Here is a 20,039-nt window from a genome sequence, read left to right on the forward strand (position 1 = left end):
CTTAAGTCATGACATTGATCAATACAAGGCATTTGAGGATACCAAACAAACTTGAGAAATCCATTATTAGAACAGGTTTAATGAATTTATCAGCAATTTTGAAGACTCCTGGTTGACGTCCAGTGAGGATCTGTCATAACTCTTCTCCACGTCATGCTCCACCTTCACGCCCAAGCTTTAAGTTAGCAGCTTTGATCAGTCTAGTTTTAGACACCAGTGATTTTATAGTTCTGACTTGGCCTTATTCTTGGATGTGATGTATTTCTTTCAGAGAAGCCACGTTTATGTATCCAGCTTCAGAATTCTGTGAACACGAAAGAGACTCGAGGGACTTGGCGTTTACCATTGCTTCTTCTGACCTATGTTCTTCAGTTTCTTGAAGACTTCCAGCTGACTCTATCAAACCCGTTCCTGAAAAACTAAGAATGGCCATGTGTGAGGACTTTGTATAGACAGGATCTCTCAGCAGCACTTTGGGGTTACAGAGTTAAGGCATCAATAGAATTTCAACTTTTGCAGGATCTTAGTTCCCCCTTGGCAGTGAAAGCGTGGAGTCCTAACCACTGGACCACCAGGAAAGTCCCTGCTATGCTTTCTCAAGCCAGCAGCTAGAACTAGCTAGGCAGCCATAACTCTCTGGCATGTGGATGATTGCCTTGATTTTACTCACCTGGAGTTTGGTAAGGGCACAATTTTATTCAATACTTCAAATTCAGGGATGTCACTAATTGTTTCCTAAAAGAAAAGAAAGGATGAATATTAAAAAATTATAACGATAAACCATTGGCGATATGATCCTAGAACTTATGCTTTATATATGTTTTTGGTTAAAAATGTAATCCCCTCACCTTACACCTGTTAGACTAGCTATCATCAAAAAGACACGAGATAACAAATGCTGCAGAAGATGTGGAAAAAAGGGAACTCTTGTGCACTGTTGGTGGGAATGTAAATTCGTGCAGCTACTATGGAGAACAGTATGGAGGTTCCTCAAAAAATTAAGAATAGAGCTACCATATGATCCAGCTATCCCACTTCTGGGTATATATCTGAAGGAAATGAAAACACTGTTCCAAAGAGATATCTGCACTCCATGTTTATAGCAGCATTATTTACAATAGCCAAGATATGGAAACAACTTAAGTGTCCACTGATAGACGAATAGATAAAGAATATGCATACAATAGAATACTACTCAGCAAAAAACAAATTTTTTAACAAAATAAGGAAATCCTGCCATTTGTGACAACACGGATGGAACTTGAGGTCATCAGGCTGAGTGAAATAAGTCAGACAAAGAGAAAGACAAATACTGTATGAACTCGTATACACTTGGAGTTTAAAAAAAACAAACTTATTGAAATAGAGACCAGATTTGTGGTTGTCAGGGATGGGGGAATTAGGTGAATGTGGTCAGAGGTATGAACCTCCCTTGTAAGAGAAATAAGTTCTGGGAATGTAATGTACAACATGACGATATACTTAACAGTACTGTATTGTATATATTGAAAGTAGCTAAGAGAGTAGATTTTAAAAGTTCTTGTCATGAGGAAAAAAAATTGTAACTATATGAGATGATAGATGTTAACTAATCTTATTGTGATCATTTTGTAATACATATATATATATCAAATCATTATATTGTACACCTTAAACTTATACAATGTTATAGGTCAATTATATCAACAAAATTGGGGGAAAAACTGTAATCCCTAATACCTATAGAATATTTGGTAACTATACATGTCATACTTTCAACAACAAAAAACCAAACAACCCAGTTAAAAAACGGGCAGAGGAGCTAAATAAACATTTCTTCCCAAAGAAGACATACAGATAGCCAATAGGCACATGAAAAGATGTTCAACAACACCAGTTATTAGGGAAATGCAAATCAAAACCACAATGAGATATTACCTCACACCCATTAGAATGGCTGTTATCATAAAGGCAAGAAATAACAAGTGTTGGCAAGGATGTGGAAAAAAGCAAACCCTCGTATACTGTTGGTCAGAATGTAAATTGGTGCAGTCACTATGGAGAACAGTATGGAAATTCCTAAAACAATTAGGAACTACCACATGATCCAGTCCCACTTCTGGGTATTTACCTGAAGAATACAAAAACAGTAATTTGAAAAGCTATATGCACCCCTATGTCATTATTTATAATAGCCAAGATATGGAAACAACCTAAGTGCCCATCAAAGGATGAATGGATTAAGTAGATTATACATATATAAAAATGATATCTTGCCATCTGTGACAACAGTGTGGACCTTGAAGGTATTATGCTAAGTGAAATAAGTCAGACAGAGAAAGACAAATACCATACGATTTAACTCACATGTGGAATAATAATAATAAAAAAGAACAAACCAAACCAAACAAAAATAAACACATAGATACAGAGAACAGAGTAGTGGTTACCAGAGGGGAAGGTGGGGGAGGGTGAAATGGGCAAAAGGGGGAGGGGAAGGTGGGGGAGGGTGAACTGGGCAAAAGGGGGATGGATGGATGGATGGAATCTAAACTTTTGGTGGTGAGCATGCTATAGTATATACAGAAGTCAAGGTATAATGTTACACACATGAAACTGATATAATGTTATAAACCAATGTTACCTCAATAAATAAAATTATTTTAAAAATAATAACTAAATGCCATAGTTTTTATGTTAGTGCTTTTCACAAGCCTGCTTTTTATATCCACTTTTCTACATGAATTACCTCATATTAGCTGATATAATCATTCCATTCTATTTGATGAGTTCTTAATACTCTGGTAAACATTTTCTGTCCCTTTAAATCATAAAAAAAAAGTAACTGTTTTGAGCTCCATTACTTTAAGAGCCAAATATTCTTTCTCAGAAAAATGTAGACCAAAACAGACCAGAGGCCTACTCACAGAGCATATAAAGACCATGTCAGAAAATGCGGGTTTTATTCTGAAGACTGCGGGAAATCCTTGCAGTGTTGAGTCATCGGCTCAGACTACATGTATTTTCTAAAGACCCCTCTGGCTATAGACTATAAGAACCATAGGACCTCAAAAGACAAAGCCTGGGAAGATGGGACAGGGGAGATGAGATGTGTCTTTCCAAGCAAGGGAAATACATGATTCAGAGGAGGAAACGGCAGAGCTTTTGGGGAAACAGTGAATAGGCTAGTTTCTTTTGATCAGGTTTGTCAGAAAGGTATTTGGAATATGGAACGTTCTTATGTGGCTTCAGTTCTGGTTTAGACATCAATAACTCCGGAAGCCTTCCCTAGCCACTCCAGACAGGTTGAGACACCACTCCCCCTGCTTCCTCAGCATTCTGGGCCTACTGCTCTTGTAGAACTTAGCGCATGGCAGTTGCCAGTTACATGATTGTCATTCTCACTGGGCACGAGTTCTGGGAAGACAGAGAGTATCTCTTGTTCACCATCATGTTTAAACCATATGGGAAACAGCATGAGGCCTGGCACACTGTATATGGTCCATTAATATGTGTTGAATGAATAAACTTCGTCTTATAGACAAAGGCAGTCTCTGAAACTCTTTGACGTGAAGTACTATGAAATCAAGCAGTGTTTCACGACGATGGGTCTAGTGGCATGGGCAGGGCAGATTAGAAGAGGAGGAGAGATTGAAACGAGATGAGTTAAGAAGTTGTTGCAGTGACCCAGGTGCTAAGTACTTGGGATGCAACGGGTAACAAGATGGGCAGAGTTCCTGCTCTCTTGTAGTGTATAAGCCAACTGAGAAGAAGGATGGAATTACAATACAGGCAGCAACATGGTCTATTACAAAGGCTATGTCCCTGGTTACTCCAATGCCCCTGCAAGGGAAACAGTTGACTTGGAGTATTATGAGATAGTGGCTAAGAGCAGGGACCAGAGAGTGCTGTTTTCAGTCCTTGTTTTTCTATTTATCAGCTGTGTGACCTTGGGCAATGATGTCACTTCACCTCTCCAGGTCTCAGATTCTTCAACTGTGAAAATGGGAATGACAGGCTTTTCACATAAGATTATTTTGTGGATTACAGGAGATAATACACATAAAATGCTTAGAACAGTCCCAGGCACATAGTAAGCACCCAACGAATGTCAAGCTGCCACCACTGTAGCCCCAAGAAAGGAAGCAACCTAGGATATGTCTGATCTCAGGGATCTATATACTGATCTATTTGCATATATGGTAATCACTGAGAATCAACAGATCTTGGAAACGTAAGCAGTAGCTATGTGGCCTTTGACATATCATTCAACTTCTCTGGGTTTTATCCCCCTCCTGTGTAAAATGAGAGGATGGGATTGGAGGATCCTTAAGATTCTAAGTTTATAAACAGTTTTGGAGTTTATTCCAATAGGTGTCAAGATGTTACAACTCGGTACCTTTGTCACACGTGGGATATTGAGCTTGATATACTGTAGTTCTGACCCATGTGACATTTCTTATCTTGATTTGATGACAATATTGTGGATCTCAAAACTATTGGTCCTAAAAAATACTCCTTTAAGGCCTGTAACTCAGCACCGACAATACTATAGTATTTATTCACATATGTGTCTGTCCTTTTCTACTAGACTGAAGGTCTCTGAAAACAGGAACCATCTTCCATATTCCTAGGACCTATCACAGTTCTTGGAATTAATAAATTTTTGTTGAGGGCTTCCCCAGTGGCGCAGTGGTTAAGAATCCGCCTGCCAATGCAGGGGACACGGGTTCGAGCAATGGTCCACGAAGATCCCACATGCCGCAGAGCAACTAAGCCCATGTGCCACAACTACTGAGCCTGTGCTCTAGAGCCCGCGAACTACAACTACTGAGCCTGTGTGCCATAACTACTGAAGCCTGCGCACCTAGAGCCCGTGCTCCGCAACAAGAGAAGGCACCACAATGAGAAGCCCGCTCGCCGCAACTAGAGAAAGCCCACGCGCAGCAACGAAGACCCAACACAGCCAAAAATAAATGAATAAAAATAATAAAGTTCCCTTTAATAAATAAATAAATGTTTCTTGAATGAATGATTAAGTAAAAGAGTGAATGACTAGACAATTAAGAACACTTGTAGCTCAAGCAAAGACATAAACTGTTGGAAATTAGGTCACATCATCTGGCAGTTCTACTTTTTTATTTTTTTAACATTTTTATTGGAGTATAATTGCTTTACAATGGTGTGTACGTTTCTGTTTTATAACGAAGTGAATCAGCTGTACATATACATATGTCCCCATATCTCTTCCCTCTTGCATCTCCCTCCCTCTCACCCTCCCTATCCCACCCCTCTAGGTGGTCACAAAGCACCGAGCTGATCTCCCTGTGCTATGCGGCTGCTTCCCACTAGCTATCTATTTTACATTTGGTAGTGTATATATGTCCATGCCAGTCTCTCATTTTGTCCCACTTACCCTTCCCCCTCCCCATGTCCTCAAGTCCATTCTCTACATCTGCGTCTTTATTCCTGTCCTGACCCTAGGTTCTTCAGAACCTTTTTTTTTTTTAGATTTCATCATATATGTTAGCATATGGTATTTGTTTTTCTCTTTCTGACTTACTTCACTCTGTATGACAGACTCTAGGTCCATCCACCTCACTATAACTCAATGTCGTTTCTTTTTATGGCTGATTAATATTCCATTGCATATATGTGCCACATCTTTATCCATTCATCTGTTGATAGACACTTAGGTTGCTTCCATGTCCTAGCTATTGTAAATAGAGCTGCAATGAACATTGTGGTACATGACTCTTTTTGAATTATGGTTTTCTCAGGGTATATACCCAGTAGTGGGATTGCTGGGTCATATGGTAGTTCTATTTTTAGTGTTTTAAGGAACCTCCATACTGTTCTCCATAGTGGCTGTATCAATTTACATTCCCACCAACAGTGCAAGAGGGTTCCCTTTTCTCCACACCCTCTCCAGCATTTATTGTTCGTAGATTTTTTCATGATGGCCATTCTGACTGGTGTGATGTGATACCTCATTGTAGTTTTGATTTTCATTTCTCTAATGATTAATGATGTTGAGCATTCTTTCATGTGTTTGTTGGCAATCTATGTATCTTCTTTGGAGAAATGTCTACTTAGGTCTTCTGCCCATTTTTGGATTGGGTTGTTTGTTTTTTTGATGTTGAGCTGCATGAGCTGCTTGGAAATTTTGTAGATTAATCCTTTGTCAGTTGCTTCATTTGCAAATATTTTCTCCCATTCTGAAGGTTGTCTTTCCGTCTTGTTTATGGTTTCCTTTGCTGTGCAAAAGCTTTTAAGTTTCATTAGGTTCCATTTGTTTATTTTTATTTCCATTTCTCTAGGAGGTGGGTCAAAAAGGATCTTGCTATGATTTATGTCATAGAGTGTTCTGCCTATGTTTTCCTCTAAGAGTTTTATAGTGTCTGGCCTTACATTTAGGTCTTTAATCCATGTTGAGTTTATTTATTTATTCATTTATTTATTTTGCCGTATGCGGGCCTCTCACTGTTGTGGCCTCTCCCGTTGCGGAGCACAGGCTCTGGACGCACAGGCTCGACAGCCATGGCTCACGGGCCCAGCCGCTCTGCAGCATGTGGGATCTTCCCGGACCGGGGCACAAACCCGTGTCCCCTGCATCGGCAGGCGGACTCTCAACCACTGCGCCACCAGGGAAGCCCGAGTTTATTTTTGTGTATGGTGTTAGGGAGTGTTCTAATTTCATTCTTTTACATAAAGCCGTCCAGTTTTCCCAGCACCACTTATTGAAGAGGCTATCTTTTCTCCATTGTATATTCTTGCCTCCTTTATCAAAAATAAGGTGACCACGTGTTTGTGGGTTTATCTCTGGGCTTTCTATCCTGTTCCATTGATCTATATTTCTGTTTTTGTGGCAGTTCTACTTTGGATAAAATCTGCAAAACAACTCAAAAACTTGGAAACTATCACCTTTCTGAGACCAAACATGATGCAGGTCTTAACGCTCATAGCAATAGTACCCAATGAGCAGGATCTACTGTGAAATATCCTAGGAAGAAACGCCTAGCAGGTGATACAAGCCAGGGAAGAAAGCAAGCAGCCTCCATCCTGGAGTCAGAATGCAACTCTGCTTACTGAAGTCCCTCTGGCTGACTGCTCACCAGCCAGACTCTGGACCTCATGGCAACAGAGACTTATTTGCTGCAGCTCTCTGGACTTGGCTACTTGCCAGCATGGTTTTTTGTAACATAATTGCTTTTCTCTGACTCAGGTGTTCTCCTTAGGCTTGACTCCTTGCCAGACCAGACTAGCTTCACTTTACCTTTCTGAGCCTCAGATGGGCTCATCTCTCAGATGGGGCAAGAATAATACATGCTAAACAGGATAGCTGAGAAGGAGGCATCTGTGTGAGGACATTTAACATCCGTTCATTCTCAAATATTTATGGAGTATCTGTCCGTAGATACAATGGCATATGAGATGCAACCCTTGCCCTCCAGGATGTCGCTGCTGAGACGATGAGATAGAGAAGTGAAGAGGTGATGACAATACAGTGTGTTAAGGAAGAAGCTAGGAGGCACACACAGTGTGCTTTGGGATCACACAGGAGGAGCATGTTGAACAAAAGCTGACCCAATGAAGAGCAAAGTTGGTCAAGAGCAGTCTCCAGGCCTGCTGCCCCCGCGTGCAGCCAGCGAGCCTCTTTGCTGCAGTCCACCACGAGGCCAAGTGCAGGCTACAGCTACACGCAGAAGATGAAGGAAGGTGAGAAGAGCAACCTTACCTCCCCTCTGCGGATCTGGATGCTCCTTATGATTCGCTCTAAGAGACCAACCTGCTGCGTGAGCCGGAGACTGTTTTCTTGTAGCTGCTTATTTTCTTTATCCAGGAAAAGCACTCTAAGGATGGCATAAATCAGAGGCGTAACTAAACATGTCTGTATCCTTCCTAAAAACTCTCTCCCATTTCCCACTAGCTCTGAGTCTCAGCCCACTGCCAGATTTTAGAACCAACTTTGCCAGAATAATTCCCACCATATTCCAGGACCAAGTGAAAAATGAATAAGCCTCTGGCTTGTACACCGTCATTAAATACATACTGAGAACAGAGACACACTACATGCAAGAATATGAAAGGCATAATTCCAGCCCTTGAGAAACTTAAGGAAGGATACGATCCCACTTAGGGGAGGGACTCTGCATCCCTTCAAACACTGTTCATCTGGTCGCATCTGGTTCATACGCAGCCATACACTGTGTATGAACACTGTTCATACACAGCCTACATCTGGTTCTGATCTCAGTCATCCCATGCTTTTGTTTCAGTAGTAGTAGTAGTAGTAGAAGTAAAAATAGTAGTAGCAGCAGCAGCAGATTAGCAGCAGCAGCAACCTCTGACCAAGTACTTCCTATCCACACAGTAAGCACTGAAAACTTTTCATCTATTAGCTCCTTTAATCCTCACAACAACCCCATAAAAGAGATACTGTTATGAAGCCTATTTTGCAGATGAGGAAACTGAGGCTCAGAGTGGGGAAAGTAACTCGTGTAAGAAGATAAAACCAGAAAGTCATTGAGCTGGGATGCCAGCCTGCTTCTCTCTTGGTCTACACCTTGATTCCACAGGTGCCAAATGATAAACGTGAGTGTCAACACACACAAAGGGAAGGGCCCGAATGAGCAGAGCTGGGTCCTCAGGAGGCAATGTTGCCATGAAAGAGCCTATCTGAATGCCCAGCCCACCTTCTCCATGATATTTTTCTCTTTAATTTCACAACCCTGCCACTTGTATGAACTGCTAAAAACCTCAGAATGGCAGAGAAACAGTTATCAGATAGGCCGCAAACTCAGAGGACTACCTCTGGAAAGATCTCTTTGTGGAGGGAGAAACCTCCTCTTTGTGGAGCTCACAGGTGACTCAGGCAGGCACCCACCTGCTCTGGACCGAAGATATTATCCATTTATTGCCGTGGATCAATTCCTCTTGCTCTGTGAGCTGCTCCAGAAGTTTCCTCTTTTCTAGGAGCAGGATATCATTTTGGGTGGTGATCTGGACCTGGAATGCCTTCTCCTAGGGATAATAAAGCCCCCTAATTACCCCGGAAGGAAAAAGAATCACACATTTAAGAGCATCAGCCTGTTTCTAAACTCTGACAGCAAATTGCCTTGTGAATTTCTTCTCTCCTGTCTTCTAGTCTGTCTTTATCTGTTTGCTGAATTGTCAGCTAGACGGTTCTTCTATTTATCTTGGTTATTTTATGTCATGTATTTTGTTTGGACATTTACTCATTCTTTTGGGTTAACATTTAAAAATATCTGAACGCTCAACTCCCAGTAAGGTCCCAATGCTCTCATCTGTATTCTAATTCCATAGGTTATCGAGTCACTAACAAATACAACTGAATTCTCTGAATCTCCATATTGAGAAAGATTTCTATGTAACACATTTCCATCTGCTTTGTAGTTATAGTCTCTTTAAGGCAAAGGGAGGAAGACGGGAATCTAGCCACCTCACCTGACAACCAATGTCAGGGTCTCAGTTGGCTTGGCAAGTTCAGCATGTAAACCAGGTACCGAGAATATTCTTGCAGTGATGATGCTGAAATGATTTCTAGCTTGACAGCATGTTTCATTATCTACCAACGTTTTCCCTGGAAGCAATAGCTAGCGAAGTTATAGCTAAAATGATAAAGGATTATATTTTGTGAAAAAACACTAACATTCTTATATTGAGTCAGCAGATTTTAGTAAATATCACTGTTGGTGAGGAGTTTAGAAGCTCACAAGTGTAGAACTGCCCTTCTCACTTCACCAAGAGCCTGTCAATGGTGACAGGCAAGTGCCTTCACCTATTTGTGTTTGTTTCCACCTGCCACGTGTGGGAGCGAGTGGGGACGGGAGGAGAAACACCACCTCTGGTGGATGGGTGAATCACAGGGTTAAGAGCGGCAACTTTCTTTCTTTTAATAAGGTACTAATATAGATCATTCAGAAAAGACTGTCCATATATGTGGTATCTAAAAAAACCCAAGCAACAAAGAAAACCAGACTCATAGATACAGAGAACAGATTGGTGGCTGCCAGAGGTGGAGAGGGGTGGGAGAAATGGGTGAAAGCAGTCAAAAGGTACAAACTTCTGGTTATTAATAAGCCATAAAGATATAATGTACAGCATGATGACTATAGTTAGTAATACTGTATTGCATATGAGAAAGTGGCGAAGACAGTAGATCTTAAAAGTTCTCATCACAAGAAAAAAATTTGTAACTATGTGTGGTGATGGATGTTAACTAGACTTATTGTGGTGAACATTTAGCAATATATATAAATATCAAATCATTATGTTATATACCTGAAACTAATAAAATATTATGTCAATTATAATTCAAAATGAAAGAAAGAAAGAAAGGCTGTCCATCTATTATTAAGGAATTGTAAGGAAGGAGATTACAGTATGTTTTGAAACAAACTCTTCCAGATCTTAAAGTCCTTCATCCAGGACCCTTCAATGTCTAACAATAGTCTTGCCTGCTATTATTTAAATACATTTATGAGAAGGATTGAGAATATAAGCAGCTACCCCACAAGTAATGCTCTCTGCAGTTATAACTGGATTAGAAAGGAAATTGAGTGGGGCAGGCTACTGACACCCTGTCCGTTGGAAATACTGTATGTTTTGGAACCAGAAAATCGGGACATCTGCTCTAATAATAGGGTAAAGTATTTGGGGAAACCTGGTTTGGGTGGTCACACAGTCAGAGGACTCAGCTGGCTCACTGTATAAAGAGAAGGCTGAAGGAATGAAGCCCCCCAAAGTGGCATTATTTTCTGGAGATTAGGTGCTTAGAAAGTGAGCCCAGCTTTTGTACGCTCGGGGCTCTGGTTCACGGGCCCTAAAATAAGTAAAATAAGGAGCTCCAGGTTTGTACCACTGTGGTACATCTACTGATTAACACGCTTCTAAGAGATTTTACACTAAGAAGAAAATAACATTTATGAAAATTTATATGTGCCAGGTCCCACGTTAGGCATTTTGTATTTTAATTATTTTCCCATTTTACAGAGGCAGAAAATGATACACAGGGGCTCGGGCAAGGTCACAGAACTATCAAGCGACAGGGCTAGACTTTGCATCCAAGTCTGTCCAAGGCCAACACCAACCACTCTTTCCTCGCCTCTGCTTACTTGCAGTCTCCAGTTAATTTCATGGAGGCCTGTGGTTTTTTGGGCAGATGTGTTCGTTTCCTAGGACAGCTGTAACAAATTACTACAAACTGGGCAGCTTAAAACGGCAAGAATTTATTTTCTCACAGTTCTGGAGGCCAGTAAGGTGTGGACAGGGTTAGTTCTGGGGGTGCTGAGGGAGAATCTGTTCCATGTCTCTCTCCTAGCTGGTAGTTGCTAGCAATCCTTGGTGTTTCTTGGCTTGTGGCTTCATCACTCCGATCTCTGCCTCTATCATCACATGGCCTTCTTCCCCTGTGTCTGTCTTTGTGTGTGTCTTTTCCTCTTCTTATAACGATACTAGTCATATTGGATTTAGGGTTCACGCTAATCCAGTATGACCTCGTTTTAACTGTTTATGCCTGAAAACACCTTACATCAAAATGAGGTCACATTCTGAGGTTCTGGGTAGACATGGATTTTGGGGGTACACTGGAACACAGTACAGTCAGGAAACATGCCTGCTGAAAGCAGGAGGCTGGTTTTGCCATGTAAGCCTGGAAGTGGAAGGCAGGCATCACAAGGAAGAATGGGTAATACAGAATAGGTTGATGATATTTCTGGGGGGCCCATGAACCAGGGTTGCTACTTTCTTCTGTTATACTTTCTATATTGTCTTCCTAGTTGTGGATCTGAGTCTTTAAAAGTTGGATGAATTAGTGCCAAAATAGGAGGGTACTGCAAAATCTAACATATTTTCCTTTTTTACTACAGTTTAGAGTATCAAGAGGATTTTTTAAAACTAAAAACACAACAATGGTGACCCATCTGTTATAATCCTCAAATGCTTTCTGTGTGTAATCTAAGGATTCTTACCCTGGAGGCCTATAATAGCCCGTGGAATAACTGAATTTATATCAACTGTTTTGGTATCCTTGGCACATAGTGCTGGTATGATGAAAATCTGTTGGGTGAAGAAATGAGTAATTTAAGACTGAGGACAATGTTTTCAAAATTCTGAAATGGGCTGGGGATCTCCAGAAGGGAAACATTCCTGGCCAAATCAGTTGCTCTCCATTTTGAATGGATGTAGTTTAATGCTCTCAAGGCCATTTGTCATCTGATCCCATTCATCTGTCCCATTTCCTTCTTACCCACACACTAGAAAGTCACACAGGGGCGACAAGACAAACAAAGAAACCAGGGATATTTAGAAAACAGCCTGAAGGCTCTAGTCAAGGACTGATGAAAGAATAGGGGTCACCTGTTTTCACTGCCATTTAAAACTGACAGAAATGTGAGGCAAAATGAAGGCTGCATAAAGTAGGAATGAGTTACGGAGGGTGGTCTGGAAGTCTCTGCTGCAGGGTGATTAGGAAGCTACTTTCATTTGAAGGCAAGACACTAGTCCTAAGCAGCAGTGCAGAATATTTTCAGTGTCTAATTTGATCTAGCATCGCTATGAGTCTTACACACCTTGGGGCAGGGCTTAAACAATTACTCAAATTGAAAAAGGGTGCAAAGAAAAGAAATGGAAACCTGGGCTATGAAGAGGCCACAAATACATTAAAAAACGAGTGGGCTTCCTCCAGATGACCAACACCAGCATCACCAGTGAGCTCCCACCTTTTCCCCTCACCTTTTCCATTTGTTGCTGCAGGGCTCCAATCTCATTTTCAAGTTGTTTGATTCTCTCATCTCGGAGTTCTACTTCATGAACTAAACGATCCTTGACTCTGCGAAGCTTGGCTTTGTGGTGGTGATGTTTCTCATTATAGTTTCTACAAAAGCAAATTTAAATATAGGTGCACCTGAACACAGTGCAAACTACTTTGCCTCCTCAGTATGCACCTTTCTTGGGTTTCCTCTTCTTGCTTTGTCAGGGCCTCTGGCACCACAGATGGAGACTTGTCCTGCCTCACATCTGCAGGACTTCTTGCCCCCCAGGTGGGGAGAATGGACCAAGTACAACATCCTAAATAACACAAGATTCCGTCATCTCCAACTCAGGAAACTCGACTTCTGATCCCTGACATCTAACAATTCGGAATCCTGCTCCACTGATTCAGTCATTGATTTAAAATTTTCTAGTTCTTGGCTACACCCTCGGACAGTGATATAACCCACTACTTCTATCTTGTCTATTTTCCAGATAAGTGGGTTTGCTCTCAGTCCTTGCCTTGAGTCTAGACTTTTAAATGCCAATTCTATATGTCTCTGCTCAAGACTCTTACTGAGTCTGACATAAATTTGACTTACCACTAATAAACACATGAAAAGATGTTCAACATCATTAGCTATAAAGAAAATGCAAATCAAAATTACAATGAGATGCCACTTCACACCTAGTAGAATGGCTAAAATAAAAAAGAAAGATAATAACAAGTGCTGAGAAGGATGTGGAGAAACTGGAACACTCATACACTGCTGGTAGGAATGGCAAATGGAAAAAGCCTGGCAGTTTCTCAAATGGTTAAAAGTAGAGCCATATGATCTAGCAATTCCATTCCTAGGTATATACCCAAGAGGAATGAAAACATATGTCCACACAAAAACTTGTACATGAATGTCCATAGTAGCACTATTCACAACAGCCAAAAGGTTAAAACAACCCAAGTTTCCATCAACTGATGAATCAATAAACAAAATACGGAGTATCTGTACAATCGGGCTTCCCTGGTGGCGCAGTGGTTGAGAGTCCACCTGCCGATGCAGGGGACACGGGTTCGTGCCCCGATCTGGGAAGATCCCACATGCCGCGGAGCGGCTGGGCCCGTGAGCCATGGCCGCTGAGCCTGCGCGTCCGGAGCCTGTGCTCCGCAACGGGAGAGGCCACAACAGTGAGAGGCCCGCGTACCGCAAAAAAAAAAAAAAAAAAAAAAAAAATGGAGTATCTGTACAATGGAACATTATTCCGCTACAGAAAGGAATGAAGTACTGATACATGCTACAACATGAATGAACTTCGAAAGCACTATGCTAAGTGAATGAAGCCAGTCACAAAGGACCACATATTTTACAATTCCATTCAGATGAAATGTCCAGAAGAGACAAATATAGAGTGAAAGAAAGTACGTTAGTGATTGCCTGGGGCTGGGGAGTATAGCTAAAGAGTTTCTTTTTGGGGTAATGAAATCGATTGTGGCGATGGATGTACAACTAAAAGCCTCTGATTTGTACATTTTCCATAGGTGAATTGTATGGTATGTGAATTATATCTCAATAAACCTGCTATTAAAAAAAAAGACAACAAAAATCTGAGTTACCATTTCAAGCTACTACAACAGCTAATCCTGAGTAAATAAGAAAATAGATTAAAGCCTGCATACCACCACTAGGCAAACTGCTCTGAAGATGACTGTGCTTTCCAAATGAGAATATTGTTACGCAGAAAGTGTTTCTTCAAATGAAAAATTAAGAACTTTCACTTTGAACCTAAGGCAGGAAATAGATGGGCTCCAGGGTAGCCATTTACAACTGGCCTCCTGTTCACATTTCTTGGGGGGAGAAAAAGTTGGGCTTCCGGCCGGACACTTACAAGTAACTAGACTTCTGTTTGCATTTCCTGAGACAGGAGATAGGTGGGCTCCAGGTTAGGCATTTACAGCCAGCCTCCTGTTTGCTCTCTGAAGTGGAAGTAACAGCAGAGACAGGGTAAACAGCCAGGCTTTGTCTCCTGTGGATGCCTTAAGATAACAGTCACGGCAGGGACAGAGAGGGGCTAAACCCCGTTTGAGGAAAAGAACAAGAGGTCATACATTTCCCATCCTTGGGGCAAGGGAGACACTACATGTGTGCAGAAAGCCTCCCTGGGGATCAAAAAGGAGGGGGAACCATCCGATAATATGTGATGCTAAGGCGGCCCATATGCCTCTGGGCTGGAATCCATCTTGGAAAAAAGTTGCGCACGCATGTTGGGGAGGGTGCTAGGGCAGGTCAGGTGTGGAAAAAGAAACCAGGTAATTGGCCAAAGGTAAACAAAGACCCGGAAGAACTGCCCTATGTAAATGATTTAACCGCTTCTTTACTGCACTCCTCCTCATTAGGTGGGATGCCGACACCCTTTCTCTCCGGGTGTGCATCTCTGCCTTGCTTCTATCTTAACTAAACGAACTGTTTCTCTGTGTGCTCTCCCAACTTGTTGTTGTGGTATGTCTCTAATAATAAACTTTGTACCCATTTTTACAGTTTTTGCCTCCGTGAGAAATGCATTTTTCACTGGGGGCAAGAGCCAGGGGGTCTGGTGGCTTGGATTCCTGGTTTTCATACAGGCTACCCAGGTTCAATTCCTGGGCAGGGAATTAAGATCTAGCTTCGCGCCACTGCTCACTGCTGCCTCTCCGAGATCAAACCTATGAGGTCTAATAACACAAAATCACTCTGAACCAGGATTTCTGTACTACTGACATTTTGGGCCGGATAATTCTTTATTGTAGAGAGCTGACCTGTACTTTGAAGAATGCTTAGCGACAACCTTGGCCTCCACTCACAAGATGCTAGTAGCACCTTCTACAGTGTGACAACCTGAAAAGTCTCCAGACATTGCCAAGTGTCTCCTTGCCCTGGAAGGCAAACTATCCCCTACTGAAAACCATTGCTCTAGCTAATGTCCCTAAACGAGGTTTGCTCTAAGCCAATAGCAATGGTTCTCAAACTGTGTTCTGACCAGCAACACCATCATCACCTGGCAACTTGTTAGAGATGCAAAGTCTCAGGCTCTATCCCAGAATTACAGAATAAGAAAGTCTGGAGGAGGATCTGTGTTTTACTAGGTCCTCCAGGGGGTTCTGATGCAGGCTAAAGTTTGGGAGAAACCCTTGGGGGACCTCCTCACTACTTCTGTTTCATTGTAAACAGACTACTTGTGGCAGGCTGTAAGGGCAGAATGGCCTTTCTTCATTCCTGCTAACAGAACTCAAGTTCATTTAGGTGTCCATAAGGATCCCTTGATTTCAAGGAAGGTGGGTGTGCCCCACGTGTGTGCAGGGTGGGTTGGGGTGGGGATTGGGTGTGTGAGACAGGTAAGTCCTGCTGGAAAAGCAGGAATTTGAACAAAGGTCTCTCTCTGCTCTGGCTGCCCTCCTGCCGAGGCTGTTACCTGCAGCTACAGTCGCTGCCTTGTAACCATGAGGTGTGAAGCCTAAGGACAAAGCCATCAGCCCGCCAAGCATGGCAGAGGAGGAGGAGGGAAAGAGCCTGTCCTTAAGGATGCTACTGAGCAGCTGAATCAATCTCCATAATCATCTTCCTCCAGATTTCTTGTTATATAAGAAAAAAAAAGTTTGTTTAAATATATTAGTCAGGTTTTTTTGTTATCTGTGGTCAATTACATCCTGATATCTTAAAAACAGAAAAACTAAACAAACAAAATAGTATTCTAATGCTCTCTCTAGCCTCTGATTTCCCGGAATGCCTAGAGATTTGAAAAATGCCTTTTTCTTTTTTTTTTTTTTTTTTTTTTTTTTTTTTTGCGGTACGCAGGCCTCTCACCGCTGTGGCCTCTCCCGTTGCGGAGCACAAGCTCCGGACGCGCAGGCTCAGCGGCCATGGCTCACGGGCCCAGCCGCTCTCCGGCATGTGGGATCTTCCCGGACCGGGGCACGAACCCGTGTCCCCTGCATCGGCAGGTGGACTCTCAACCACTGTGCCACCAGGGAAGCCCTGAAAAATGCCTTTTTAACTGAAAGGAAAAGTGTTTAAGGAATGAAGCATCTGCTCTCTGTCAGTGTAGGCACGGGAGGGCACAGTCATTCAGGCCTATGATGCTGGGCAGTTTGCCTATGTCAACTCTCTGGGGCTCTGACACTCAAACTGGAGGAAGTCCTAACTAAGTGAAGGGAACTAACGTGCGCTCCAGGTTTATCACAAGACACCTCGCGTGCTTTTAAAGCAAACTTGTGAAGGTGATGTCCTCACTCTGTGGCCCAGGAGATGGATGCTGTGCAGTAAACTCAGTGGGTCTGGGTTTCCAGTCTTTGACTGGTTCCTGGGAGACAACCTCTAAGCCCTCGGAATATCCTGCCTGATAATAATGTCTCTGTATACCGGTGGCTTTGGGCTACACCAGATATTTTACGCTAACAAAATGATTCATGGTGAATGCATTTTTGTTCACCTTGGGCCTGGGCCATGCTGGATCAGTTTGACTATTCAGAGTTTGGAGAACTGGAGACTAAGTAGTTAAGGTCAATCCCAGGAGCTCTCTGTCCTCCTGACTAATCCCCGATTAAATCCCTGGATGTCAAGGCTCAGGTGAGTTTCTCTGGCTGGGAATGCTTCATATATATTGCCACACAACGTCGCTGGGAGAATTAAGCACTGCCCATACTACTGCACTGGGAGAGGACGATGGGAAGCTTGCTTGCATCTTATCTCTCCTGAACTCTCGCTGCATGCTTTTTTAATCTGTATCCTTTCACTGTAATAAACCATAACCATGAGTGTAAAACCTTTCCTAAGATCTGTAAGTCCTAATGAACCTCCAGACCTGAGGGTGGTCTTGAAGACTCCTGACACAGAGGGAAGTTACTTTTACAGAGGAGAATCTGATTCCAGAGCCTGTGATCTCCCACTATGCCCCAGTGCTATAATACCAGCAAAGCCAGGCAAACCGGATATTGTCAATTTCTCTTGATGAGATATTTTGTTTTACATAAAAACTAGGAACCAGATGGGAGGGGAAGAGCAAAGCAGACTTATTTAGATACTAATTCTAGTCAAACTATGATGGAATAGCTACTCCAAGAGAGTCTTATGTTCTTGTAAGTTATATCTTACCTCTAAATGTGTTTTTGCAAGACTCTTCCATTTTCCAAAGTAGTGCCCCTCTCTCTCCTACTTGCTGATTGTAAATAAAAGAATCATTTTGTAGGGACTTCCCTGGTGGCGCAGTGGTTGAGAGTCTGCCTGTCAATGCAGGGGACACGGGTTTGATCCCTGGTCCAGGAAGATCCCACATGCCACGGAGCAACTAAGCCCGTGTGCCACAACTACTGAGCCTGCGCTCTAGAGCCCACAAGCCACAACTACTGAAGCCTGCGTGCCTAGAGCCTGTGCTCTGCAACAAGAGAAGCCAACACAATGAGAAGCCCACGCACCGCCACAGAGAGTAGCTCCCGCTTGCCGCAACTAGAGAAAAAGCCCACGCGCAGCAACCAAGACCCAATGCAGCCAAAAAAGTAAAATTAAAATTAAAATTAAAAAAAAAGAATTGTTTTGTATATTGTTCCCTTAGAAGATTAATTTAGCTGTTAGCCAGATGCCAAGCGGAGAAGTTTGAATTCTGGTAGGCCAGAGACATGCATACCGGGCCTTGTCACCAGATTGTCAGTGCATGTGGCAGTGACTGACTGTGGCGATCGTCCCCAATCCACTTTCTCCTTCTTCTGTCATTATAGAGCCCCGGATTTAGCTTGGCACTTGGTCGCTCAAATAGGAACTGCATTTTCTGGCTTTCCTTGCAGTTAGATGAGGCTATGGGAATAAGTTCTGGCCAACAGCCGGAGTGGAAGTAGTGTGCCTTCCAGAATGGAATGCTCTTGCTGTCCCCTCTTTCTTCCTTCTTGTTGGAAGAAATGTGGATATGGTAGTGAACCACCTGAACTGTGTGGCTAAGTGCTAAAGAGGTTGGAGCAATAACAAGGAAGGAGTCTAGACTTCGGAAACATGGAGCTACCACATCCATCCTGCACTTTTAGGTAAGAGAGAAAACCCTCCCTTTTTAAAGACATTCTTATTCAGTGTCTCTGCTGCAGCAACTCAACCTACATCCTAATTAATGGAGTTGCTCTAGACACCTGGGTTCATAAAACTGCCTTAGACCTGTTCAGTTCTGTGGCCCTTGCAGCACCCACTACATAATATGAGGTACCTATTCTTGAAGATTGTGACTTAGGTTCTTTACAGGGAGATATTTCTATCTCATAAATGTTCTCATTTTCCCTTATACTAGGAAGAGCTTGGCAAAAGATATCACCGGGTTTCAGCATCCTCTGGTCCATAGCCTCAGAGGTTTAACACTATCTAACAGTACACCTGTTGTTCTCTGAGTTTCCCAGCTGTTCACAGTTCCTCTGATTTTTTTTTTTTTTTTTTTTGCGGTACGCGGGCCTCTCACTGTTGTGGCCTCTCCCATTGCGGAGCACAGGCTCCGGACGCGCAGGCTCTGTAGCCATGGCTCACGGGTCCTGCTGCTCCGCGGCATGTGGGATCTTCCCAGACCAGGGCATGAACCCGTGTCCCCCGCCTCGGCAGGTGGACTCTCAACCACTGCGCCACCAGGGAAGCCCAGTTCCTCTGATTTTTGACATCATTTGAAACACAACATGTATTTCTGGAATTGCTTTTACCCTTTCTGCCTTGGGAAATTAAAACCCACGTCTGCAGCTTCCATGCCAGACAGCTTCTGTCTCTCTTATCCTGCCATTTGGACTATAAAAATATTAATTTATTTTTTAAAGATTATAGACAATTTGGGGAAAAAACCCAACTCCCATATGATCAGTATTATAATATTCTTGTATTTCCTTCCAGTCTTTTTATAAGCATCTTTTTTAAAAACACTGTCTACATTAAAATTATCTTATTCTCTTTTCATTTATTGAATCACAGCATTTTCCCATGTTGTTATCTAGTCTTCATGGCCACCGTCTTTTACAGCTGTATTATGTTCCATCAAGTGAATTATTATACTTGACCTAACTGGCTCCTATTGCTTGATATTCAGGCTTCTTTCAGTAGTGCTACATGGTGTGAAGAGTACGTGGATTCAGTACAGCTGGGAAGAGCTTAGAGCCTTCCTTTCCATAGCAGCCTGGTTATTTGACACACCTATTAGTTTAGCCAGAAATTCTGTTGGCCAACTTGCCCGAAGAACATGCGGATTTTCTAAGTTTATGTTTGGCTTTGTTAATTTGTACAATAAGACAGCACAATACTCATGTT

The 20,039-nt window shown here is 42.4% G+C and overlaps 1 protein-coding gene across 1 annotated transcript in view; it reads right to left on the bottom strand.

The window, feature by feature from the left end:
• Positions 1–241: 241 nt before the first annotated feature.
• The window catches only part of CCDC30 (coiled-coil domain containing 30), a gene marked incomplete at its 3' end in the record, with an annotated part of 171,630 nt that continues 151,832 nt past the window's right edge, over positions 242–20,039 (bottom strand). The window contains exons 16-20 of the mRNA XM_082833927.1: positions 12,736–12,877; positions 8,867–9,003; positions 7,718–7,832; positions 671–735; positions 242–419 (exon numbers count right to left, since the gene is read on the bottom strand). Of these exons, the coding sequence (XP_082690053.1) occupies positions 242–419; positions 671–735; positions 7,718–7,832; positions 8,867–9,003; positions 12,736–12,877 (637 nt within the window). The remainder of the gene's footprint in view (positions 420–670; positions 736–7,717; positions 7,833–8,866; positions 9,004–12,735; positions 12,878–20,039) is intronic.

Source organism: Leucopleurus acutus (genome assembly GCF_964270905.1).
Source record: "Leucopleurus acutus genome assembly, chromosome: 2".
Taxonomy (NCBI): Eukaryota; Metazoa; Chordata; class Mammalia; order Artiodactyla; family Delphinidae; genus Leucopleurus; species Leucopleurus acutus.